Here is an 11,238-nt window from a genome sequence, read left to right as displayed (position 1 = left end):
CAGAAAAGAACGAATAGTTCGGATAGATCAGGCACGCACCTATCGCGGCAAGTCATCAAAGCGACTTGTCAAAGAACCCACGCACACTTTCCACAGGGGGAAAATAAGGAAATGCTATGAGCCACCATTTTTTGAAACCGGGTCACGAGATATATTGTCTCTATCCGCGGTTGAATCCCGAGGGCAGCTCAGACATGTCAATTCACGCTAAACTGAACGAGTCTTTTGATCTTGCGTGGAGTACAATAAGGTAAAACACAAATCTGATGGTACTGCTGTATGCAAGACTCCATTGGCCACTCGTTTTCCAACATTGGCGGAAGATGTGTCATACGAAACGTCGCTGGTGCCGCGTCCGAGACCATAACATTCAACAAGACTTTTTGTTTGTTTTGGCTTGGCGCGGTTAAACTCATGAAGTGATCCGAGGATGTGTCGCCTCTCAGTCACTGGAGCAAGCGAAAAAGAATACGTCGTAATTTTGTTAACTGCAGCTCCGAAGGCGGGCAGCTTTTCCAAGAACGCCCCTCTACAATCTGTCTTAGTGTGTCCTCGAACGCTTTCCTTTTCAAAGTTCGCACACTGAGTTTGAATCGCCTCTCCTGATAGAGGTGTCTGCCTGTGAGGGTTAACCACTGGATAGAATTACTTCAATTCAAATATTGCTCTCACCTTTCTTCGGAAACCAATTAGTTGTAATTCGGCCGCTGCGAAATCCATTGGTTCACTCCATGGTGGATGCCAGCTGCGTGTCCGACTCGTCACACTTCTCTGTTTGTTCATAGGGAAAGACCCTAGCAACGATGGAAACGTCAAAAGTGCCCTGTAAGCTACTTATGAAGCAAGAACCAGGTTCAGTAGTGCTCCATTGTGCCACTGGTATGACGGACACTGTGTATCTTAAACACCTTTTGTGTGTGTCCCACTATAGCTGGTCAAGAGCACGTTCTAAATCCATCCTTTAGACATTCTCACAATCGAGGTCAGCATTTCTTCGTGAACTGCGAACGGCGCGTTGCGTTCGAGAGGGAACGCCAACTGCATTATGGACATCTCCCTTCTGCGGCAGCTCTCCACAGAACCTTGTGGAACAATTTCGAACGCACGTATGCGAAATCAAAGAGCATTGGCAGGAATTGGACATCAATCAAAAGCTGACTCTTTTGCCTATTTTATTATCTGCGGGATCCGCCTCCGGTCTTGCTGCCTTATGTCGTAGTGCCATCACTGTTGGTACTACGCGTAAATACGTTTATCATCATCGATGTGTCACTTCTGCGCTGGTAGACGCAGAGTCGTTTGCCACTGTCGCCCCGTACTTGACAGTTGTCTGACATTCTGCAGTTCCTCCGGACTGCAACTGTGAATCTCATTGGAAACTTAGCAAGACGATTGTAGAGAGCACCGACAAAGGACCACGTTCGGATCCTGTTGTCGCGGAGTGTCTTTTAGCGGCTACTGACATCGGCTCACATGTTGCTCGTCTTTAGAGTGGTCTGAACGTCGTCCTATGCGTGAAAGTCACTACGTAAGTGGTTCAGAGCCATTCAGAAGCAGTCCTGGGACCACGGTAGGTGCCATCGCGTAGTCCGGTGCCTTTCGCTGAGTGACAGGTCGAGCAATGAAGCAATCTTCCGCGACAAGCAGTTTCAGAAAGAATTAAAGATGTAGAGGCTTCGTAGCAAAATCACTGTGTAGCTCGTTTCTCTATGTACAATAGCACGGCGGAGGGATAGCTTCGTAATCCAGGTCTCGCCAGCGACATGTAGGTATTGCTGCAGCCCCTATAGGCTACCGACCGTTGATCCTACATGGTATCACAGGAGGAAACCGCGTTCAGCGTTGGTTTGACCTATTGGTACAAAGGAGAGGCTTAAGCGTGGGTTTTTTGATGCAAAAGCAACTTCTTTGCGCAGATGCTGCGCGCGAGTTCCGCAAGACAACGGTCAGTAGCTGGGCTTGTGCATCGAAGGTGGCATGGTCACGAGGCGATAGTGCGCTGGGAAGTTGCGAGCTGTAGCGAGTTTAGTGTGATGCAGCGTCTGTTCTCCGATGCTAATAAGGATACAAATCGAGAATTTAAATATCATTCTGAGCTCTCCTTCCAATCTCAACGAAGTATCAGAAACACGTAACTCGCCGTGCCCGCCGTTATGACTCAGCTCGAGACCGTTGTCTTGCCGGGGCTGTGCAAGACTTCTGCGTGAACGCGAGTGTGTCTGTGACCAGCGTTTCCTTGCAATTCCGCATTCTGTGCCGACGTCTTCTCACATGGTATTTTGTCTCGAAGTGACCGTCTTTTTACTTTCGTCCAAAAAGCTCATGCTCCCTTCAATAGCTGTCGTGTCGCAGGGGGAAAGCGGTGTCATGGCGGACTGACGCTGCCTGCTTTCAAGCTCTCCTGACTCCCGCTTCTTCAGCAGCGTTAACGGTGGCTGCCTCCAGTTGAAAGAGATATTGGATTCTGGCAGTTCGCCGAGCCAATATTTTCCCTCATAATAATCTCTCCTAATGGCATTTCCTGTGTCTTCTCGCACTAGGAGCAGTTGGCGTTGGAGCCATTCTGTGGAGCAGTTTCCGTTGTCCGTGCAGTGTCTGGATGCGGATAGGGGGCCTGTGTGTTTTGATTAATATTTCGAAATCAAGAATTACGAGAAACCCTGTGTCCCATCCCTCACTAGAGAAAACCGAGATATCTCTGATGTTCCCTGCTACCATACTGCCAGATGTTGGAGCAGGAAGCTCGCCTCTACTAGACGGGACGGTGCTGCTGCGTTTCCCACTCGAACCAGCATACAACAAGCGTGCATTGTGCTCAAATCAGTCAGGGCTTGCGGATGTTTTGTTCGCGAGTGGGACTCCGACAGCATCTTTTGTCCCTTTTGCAGCGCTTTCTCTCAAAGGAAACGCTTAGCATATCCAGCAGGCTTTATGTCTGAGACACCCCTGCGTCAGCCTTTTCTAAACGTGACTGTAACGAGTTTTCTGGCATCACCGGTCTGTGTCCACTCCGACCGCTGCACTCCTATATACGGAGACTTTTACGAACTGTTAAAAACATCTCGAACTTATAGAGCACGTGATTTTTTGCTTAGGCTCGCGATACAAAGCCCATTCTCAACAACGTATCTATGCAACTGATCGCGTACACGTTTCGTGCTTTTTCCACTGGCGTTCGGGTCACTGGACATGTAGTCCTGAGAGGGCCCCCGGTTTGCACAGAGTGTTCCCCCTTCGAGGCCGATTGGCTTTGTGGCGACGATGACGCAGGTGCCGTCAAATGAAAGCTTGCCAAACAGGCAGACTTCTGAGAAAGATAAGAAATCTCGAACCTTACTTTTTATAGCCGACCACCAGAGTGAGTCAGATATGGGCACACCTGCACAGAGTGGCACCGGCCCCCTTTCTCCGGTGAATCGTCACTCGCGGTCGCCACGAAGTCTGCGAGTTTTTGACGATGTGGAAACACACTCAGACTCGAGAGCACGCAGTAGAACACCCTCTGCTTCACCTCGGAGTCGTGGAACGGCAGCTCGCAGTCTCTCCCCTTCGCCTGGTGCTCGTGGGCACAGGAAGTCGCGGACTTCCGTCCCTGGGGAGGCCTCAAGTTCACCAACAGGATCAGACCTTCCCGAACCAGAGACACCGGCTTCAGCTTCCGAGAAACGCTGCCCTGCGACCCCTTCACCCCGTGTCACCTCCCTGAGCCTTCCTGACGCAAAACGAAAAGTTTTTTCTCAGTCCACGGCGATATCAGTATCTTCTGAATCTCCTTCGTCTGCGGCAAAACCGCCGAGTGTGACGGGACGACGCGTGGGAGGCGCGCCGCCTTCCTCGAAAAACGAGTTGCTCCAATCCTTCGCTCACATGCTGCTGGCCATGCGATCGCAGCGCGTCGCCTTTGGCTGGCAGCTTTCGCAGGTGCAGCGGCTGGTTGAGCAACTGTCCGAAATTCCGGACTCAGAGGCTCTCCCGTTGGCTCCGCTGCTCAGGGCCGCAGCCCCTGTCCAAGGAGGGGAGGAAAAGGTGATCGCGACACAATCCGCAGGGGCGTTTGACTCTGCTTCAGGTGCAGCTGTGGCAGGGCACGAGCAAAACACTCAACTGCATGCGAGCCAACCTAGCCCGAACTCGCTGGGGACCTTTGACAAGCGACGGGAAGCTGTTCCGAGGAGCGCGTCACAGAGAGGTGCATTTGGCACAGAGAGGCAGGAGAGTATTCTTTCTTGTGTCAATGATGAACAGCTCGAAACAAGCCCCAACGTCAAAGGGGTTGCTGACCCAGGAAACCTCGAAGCGAGCTCAAGATTCCTGGTAGGCTCCGAAGTGAGGACCTCCGTCGGTCCGTCCACGCGAGATGAAGCCAACAGCTTCTCAGCCTCGCAGCTGGACTCCTTCTCTCTCCTTTCTGCCCCGTTGTCTAACTTCAAATTGGGAGGAGCAAACCTCCGCCATCCAGGCGCTTCAGCGTCTCCTCAGTCAAGGAAAACCGTGCACGGGTCGTTCGGGGATTTCTCGCAGTGTCGCGAGGAAGGAGAATCCTTACTAGGGAAGCGGCGAGATGGCCGTGTGGATGCTGGGATATCTGAGGCAAGAAGAACTGGTGCGATATGCAGGCTAAGCGAATCCGCTCCGCATCGATTCTCAACACCTCGCGCAAGCTCGGAGTTAAGCCGCCCTTCTGAGATGGGCACTACAGCTCCTGTCAGCAGAGGGTCGACCGATCTCCAGAGCCTGGAGAGGCGCATTCAGGGAATTCGCCAAGCTATCGAGTTGGGCATGCAGTTCGAAGATGCGTATGAGACCATCACTGCGGAATTCACTTCCGGGAAGCCATCCGAAGCCCGGAGAACCTCTGTCGAAGGGCCTCGAGACGAACTGCGGCGCGGTATGGCTGCATCCAGCATGTCTCTCCCGGTGCCACTAAGTGCACGTGACAGTGCTCGGGGACGGGGTGGCGCAACAGAAGGGTGGGGTCGAAATGCAGGAAGCGACACTGACAGACCTCTTGACATAGAAGACCTAACCGCAGTTGTGACACCCGCAAGGGACACCCACTCGCGCCGGAAGGCATTCTCCCGTATTGCGGCCATTTCGACGGAGCATGCGACTGAAGCAGGAGAGTGTCAGTTACAAACATTCTCCCATCGAGGGCACGGAGGAGAGGAGCATGCAAGAGTCGCAAGCCCCAGGGTAGAGCTGAGTCCGCGGGGGGACTTCCAAAATGATGGACAACCCCCCACAGAGGCTCCAAGTGAAGACCTGCTTCGACTGGTGGAACCGCCTACTGAACTCGAGGACGTCGAAAGACGGCAACGAACACGGGTTGCCAGCGAACGACTCCGTTTCCTCCAGTTACAGATGCATGCTCTTGAAGTCGCTCGCGAACAGCTTTTCCAGGAACGTCGGCTGGTGGGGAAATCAGAGAGTTCGGCTAGAAATCGACCGGGTCTCGAGACGTTTCAACCGGTAGCATGCTCTTCCGAGGCGTCGTCCAAACCTGCATCGTCGACGAGCCCGCTCGGTGAGGTGCAGGCATCCGTCGAGCAAAGGCCTCACGAGAAACGCGAGTGGATGCCCTGTACCCGAATGGTCACAGCAGGTACAGATTATTCTCCTGTCACCCGTCGGCGCGTGCAACATCCTGACGAAAGACTCCTGCCTCCCCCCCAAGGAGAGTCACCTCGGAAACTCAGTCCCTCTGGAAGGGCGTCGAATTCGCCAGGAGGCCGCGCTTGTTTATCGAGAGAGCAGACGAGGACGAAAAGCCAGCACAGGGGTGGACAGACCTCCTTGCTGTACCCCAGTCGATTCCTAGCGGATATGATGCGAGATGCGACATATGACCTCCGTCACCCCCGTCCTTCCACTCGTCGGGCAACAGACCTGTCGCGACGACTGGCGCTGCGGCATCACCCTTCAGAACTGCAGCAGCCCCTTGAGGAGTGTCACAGCTCTCGTCTCGGCGCAGACGTAGATGCGTATACTGGATCTCGTGTTCAGAAGTCTTTCGACGCAGAGTCTTACGTGTCCATTTCTGCAGACGCTCGAGTGCCGAACGCTTCAGAAGACATATGCAGGGGTAGAGGTCCATTGCACTTAAAAGGCGCGAAATGTGGAGATCCTTTTCGAAGCCAAGAGAATGAAAAGGGCGAGACAGATAGGCTTCCACCCGCGGGGTTGCCATCGCCAATTCGAGGGGGTCGGGTTCCTGGCCCTCCGCCGCCTCTTCGCCATCTTGCAGGCTCCGCGACACCCAGCCACATTGTGACTCGACCCCCGTTTGGAAACGATTTCAACGCAGCGTGGATGAATGAACGTATTTTCGTTTTAGGGGACTCCGACTGTGTATCTTACGAGGCAGGCAAAAGGATCCCCGGGGAGCAGACTCCAGCTGTTCCACAGCGTTCCCCAGGAGCTGAGGCCGCGTGGGGGTCTTCTGCTGCGGATGCAGTCCCCCACGAGAAAACATACTTCTCAGGCGCTGCCGGAGGCCATGGTGGCAAAGAGCGCGCATCGATCGGCGTATACAGGAGCAGCGCCAACGGGGTTACTTGTGATTCACGAGGCAACGCTGAGTCACAAGACACACAAGAGGCAGCAGGCAGGTTCCTCGATTCCCCAGATCCCCATGTCGATGTATGTCAGCGATTCCATACGCTTTTTCGCGATAAGCACCGTTCTGCAGGTGGTTGCCCGACCTCGGTTGAACAGTATCCGAGGTACGTTTTGTATTCGGGCAGAGAGAATGCACACGATCAACAGCGCATGAGTCCGCGTCAGTATGCCAGATCAACGACGCTCCAGTCTAGGTCTGTAACAACACGCACTCTCGCACATTGTGGCTCATCTCGAGGATTGAACCGTCCATCTTTTTCACGTGCGACGCCAGCGAAAGACACGCTTCAACGAACAGCTGGTTTCTTTGCTCTCCGGCAAAGTACTCAACCAGGAACTTCTTCCAGTAGAGGAGCAAGATCAGGGCTTCAGGAGAAAGCTTCAGGGTTTGCGACCCCCTCGAGGCAGCTGCCGTACGTGCCGAACCCTGAGAAGGGATGCTGCCGTCCCTCTTGTACCCGCAAAGCGGCAGCCTCGCAGTATCCTGCAGCTGTGGATTCGGTTGCCACCCTGTCGTGGGTGAAGAGTCTGAGGAGTGACCGGGGGACCCGAAATCAAGCAGGGAGGTCAGCAACACCAAACAGATGGAGACTCCCAGGTTCAACGCCAGCTCCATGGGCGAACACGTCGCTCGAGTTGCCTCCGCACATCAAGGTGAGGCATCTACGCTTTTGTGGTGCGAGGCAAGTCAAGAAACAAGTAGCATGTTTCCGGTGTGTCGTGAAACGTTCTTCGACGACGTATGCGGCTTGATGACGTGATGCACGGCACGCCCACGTGGATAAGGGTTCTCACACATTGACCCGGAGCCCCCTGACACGAATCCTATCTTTGCTGAGATCTTTTGGACGCATCTTACTTCTTCCTGATTGATCGAACAGTATCAAATGTAGTTGTTCATAAACACAAGACTTAAGGGCGACAGTCTATTGCCTTTGAAATTTGCGCACGAAGCAGCAATAAAGAACGAAGAGAAACATCTACCATTAAGCATGAATCAGAAAACACGAAAGAGCACTGGTTAATTGTCAAGACACTAGTGGTATCATTCGGGATCACCAAGGCTACATGTTTTTTTCCAGGCTAGAACGTCCCGAGGAGAAGGAAGACTGCTTCGGCGAAGTAAATGCATATCAGACACTGCATTTTCTGTATGTGTTTTCTTCTTGGTTTCTTATGACCTCAGAGTCCTGAAGGTGACCGCAAGAGAGTGAAGTCTCCTCAAGTCCAATCGCCAGGCTCTAGGCAGCAGCACGCCTCGGCAGGGCACCCCATCCAAGCATCCTCGTGCTCTGGCGAGGGACGGTTCGCTCTGGCGCGACATGAGAGGATCAACGTTGTCGGGGGAATCAGTACCGTTCCACATGGTCTGAAACAGCGGGATATTCGAGAAGATGCGGCGATGGAAATGAAGTCCCGTAATGGAGATTCTGATGTCGACGACCAGACAGTGGACCACACTGGTTGCTCGCAGCCGGTCCACTTGAGACTACGGGTTCACATTCCTCCGGAACATGGATCCAACCTGCGGGTAGCGCCCCCACTGACAGTGCGAAGACTTGATCCGACCACCCATCAACAGTTTTTCGAAAAAGGACAAAAGTATCTGAACAAGTTGTCTCTGGAGCTTCCCGAGGATCGCACTATAATGGTAAGCAAGGCCGTTCCATTTCACATCCAACAACTGAAAAAATACGTCTCACATGTAACGCGGCTGCTGTGCAGTCATGAACTTCCCTCACGTTTATAGAGACACAGGGAATACGCACAACAGCTTTTCCAGTTTCCGTTTGGTTGGTTCTAGTTTCTCCACAAAAGGAGAGGTGGTTGGTTTCTTCATGCGGTTTTGTCTCGATTTACTCACTGTTCTTGCGCGTGCAGGCTGTCGTCTCAGAGGGTGATATTCCCGTTGCCGTCGTCCGCGTACGGCTAACGGACGAGGATTCGACTACAGGGGAACATTAGTGATCTCGAGCGCGTTTTTGAGGTGCGTGCTTTCAGAGCAAGTGAAGGAACACATTCAACATGCAAATTCTACATAATGCACATCTTGGTCCGCCGAGTACGCATAAGCGGCTGTTATTGTCATGCCAGTTTTGGGACACAGGAGCGTACGTGACTCAGGTGTGTTTGTGAAGCATTTACTCTCAAGCTGGAGACACGTCTGCCAAACCCGTCTCGATTGCGGTTGCCACTGACGACTGAAGCTGACAACTGCTTCCAAAACTTGTCTTATCACAGAGCATCTTACCCGTGAGAGGCGCCACTGTTAAAGGAGGAACATACGCTTCCGGCCTTTATCTGATTGTGTTGAGAGTGCGCCGATGGTAGACTCAATCTCTGTGGTATATCTTTCGGGATTCTGTTATGATTAATGTACTTCCTACAACTGCCAGAATATAGCGAACGGGATCTGAACGACGATGGCCAACGATGTGACCGATTACCACTCAGAAAGACGACTGGGACTGATTGGCTAAAACTCTTCCACACTGCAACGAGACAGATTTGTCCTACTACTTGGGAAAAATTCAACGTCTCCGCACCAGAGGACAGCTTGGAATAATGCAGCAGTTAACTGGCACGAACTCAGTATATTTTAGGCAGCCAGTGGCGCGGTTGTACATCTCTCGAACCTGTTGTGGTTCAACACGCCAACGCGGGCGCGGTTATCAAGGGTGCTGGTCGCATTTCCTGTTCGGTTAGTGATCATTGCAAGCGCGCATTAGACCTGTTTCGTTTTTTCAACATCGACGCAAAGGCAACTGTCTGACCATTTCCCAAGATTCGTTATGTTGTATCCGTGAAAATGCTTGACAGCCGCGAAGTACCTCCTTTCTGTATCCACTGTTTATAAATCATGCTCTTCTTCTCTGGAGATCTCGGTCAGGCAGGAAATGTTAGACGTGTGCACCGAATCCTCCGCATCCCAGAGGACCTATAACGATGGTGAAAACGCATTGCCCGGTACCAGGTCACAAAATACGTCTGAAATTCGCCAGTTGATGCAAGGAAATACGTTCACATCAATAACAACGGATGCAGTGCACGGTTTTCGCGGAACGGACCAGATATGAACATTTTCTTGTTACGCTGGCTTCAGTAGCGCCACTACAACCGATGTGGTACCCGCCTTGGCGTATTAGTGCCGAGCGTTACCACCATTCGACTTTTTGTATGCCAAACGCTAAGAATGTGCCACAGGAAATGTAGCATTGTCAAATTAGGAACGCTGGTCTGGAATATTACGTTCGAAATGCTGCTGCCATGGAGTTGATTTCTCATGAATGTTTTGGGTTTGCTCAGCGTTATTCACTACACCCAAATGTTACGCTGGGAGGTTGTTTCCACACAAAGTGGAGTTCCAACGGCTCGTTGGTAAGCCGGCCTGACAAGCAATTCACATATTCGCCAGACTCGACACTTTCAGACGCACGCGGTGCGACGATGGTTACTAGATACATCCGCATGCGTTGGTAGGTTACGACAGATTCAGCAAGGACTCACTGACCCAGATGCTAACATCAGCAGATGCCGTTTTGCAGTGAGCGTTCGGCTCCTATAAGGTATTAGAGTCAAATCTTCGGCCACTGGCTATTGTGGCCTGCTGGCGATAACAGTGTGCAAAGCCGCAAGACGGGGACATCGTTCAAGTCCGAGATATAGGATCGACAAAATTCAAGAAAATGCACAAGAATGAACGGACGCCCTTGGCTGATATGATCCTAAGCTGTGCCCAAACCGTCCTTTACTCGTGCGTGTCGGTTTCTGCGACAGAAACTGTACATTTCTTTCGGCGGCGTTCTTGTGTTTTAAAATAGGGCAGTAACAACAAGAAAACAGTCTAGCAAGAGCGCTAAAGTACAGTAAGTTACAGTGAAATCGGTAATTCGTGTGTGTTTCACCAACAGAGCCATGTTTTAATATGCCTCGTCCAAATCACGTGTTGCCCACTTTGAGGAAGCCACCAATGACCGTACACACACAGGATCTATCCCAGTACACCGCGTGAACAAGAAAGATCTTTGTGGTGCTTGATTATTTCTGTTTTCTCTTACGGTTCTGATTCACGGGACTGTCAAATGTGAAGCGACCAATGCGTACCACGTTAATCTCTTCAGTTTGCTGCAAAGTGGCCCGGGTCGCCGGCAGAGCTTATTGGCTGAATATATGTAAAGTCCGGCGTCTGGTCGCTGCAGTGAACGTTTGATTTTGAGGTTGCTGACGCTTTGTCCTCATGTATGCGATTTACTGTTGCCCGTGGGCTGGGCATGGATACCAATGAACCACCGAGAGACCGAAGCCCTCTTGGCATACACGTTCCATCGTTTACAGGGCCACAAGCAGGACGTGGTGCAAGCGTTTTGTAAGTCGTTGCTTGCCGATTACTTGCTGGCGGCCCATTAACATCGAGCTGATGAAGCGCGGCGTAGACTTCCCCTGAATCATGTTGTGAGTTTACCTTCCTGTGTCTCAGTCTGCCGTTCCTTTGAATTCCTGCCCTGTCTAACAACTGGCGGCAGCGGTTAGGCTGTAAGATTTCCCAAAGGTGGTCGACTTGCTGAGGGACAGACCGCGGAAAGTTTCGCTGTGAAAGCTCAGACCATTTCCCCTGTTTTG

General features: G+C 52.1%; 1 protein-coding gene across 1 annotated transcript; it reads left to right on the top strand.

Annotated features, from left to right (window-relative positions):
- Nucleotides 1-2,124: 2,124 nt before the first annotated feature.
- Nucleotides 2,125-9,445, top strand: TGME49_253140 (hypothetical protein). The gene is made up of 3 exons (XM_002369340.2): nt 2,125-7,272; nt 7,805-8,269; nt 8,500-9,445. Exons 1-3 carry the CDS (start codon nt 3,262-3,264, stop codon nt 8,581-8,583), a joined length of 4,560 nt encoding a protein of 1,519 aa, XP_002369381.2. The 5' UTR covers nt 2,125-3,261; the 3' UTR covers nt 8,584-9,445.
- The last annotated feature ends 1,793 nt before the right edge of the window (nt 9,446-11,238 follow it).

Source organism: Toxoplasma gondii, chromosome III (genome assembly GCF_000006565.2).
Source record: "Toxoplasma gondii ME49 chromosome III, whole genome shotgun sequence".
NCBI classification, from domain to species: Eukaryota; Apicomplexa; class Conoidasida; order Eucoccidiorida; family Sarcocystidae; genus Toxoplasma; species Toxoplasma gondii.
The sequence above is the reverse complement of the archived record's forward strand: the minus strand, read 5'-3'. Positions and strand labels throughout refer to the sequence as shown.

What these genes read in the sequence shown, in the direction of transcription:
- TGME49_253140 (XM_002369340.2), top strand. Translation starts at nt 3,262, where the DNA reads ATGACGCAGGTGCCGTCAAATGAAAGCTTGCCAAACAGGCAGACTTCT. An exon ending in AGTTGCCTCCGCACATCAAG is followed by an intron (nt 7,273 to 7,804) that starts GTGAGGCATCTA and finishes TTATGACCTCAG; the next exon opens with AGTCCTGAAGGTGACCGCAA. An exon ending in CCGAGGATCGCACTATAATG is followed by an intron (nt 8,270 to 8,499) that starts GTAAGCAAGGCC and finishes TTGCGCGTGCAG; the next exon opens with GCTGTCGTCTCAGAGGGTGA.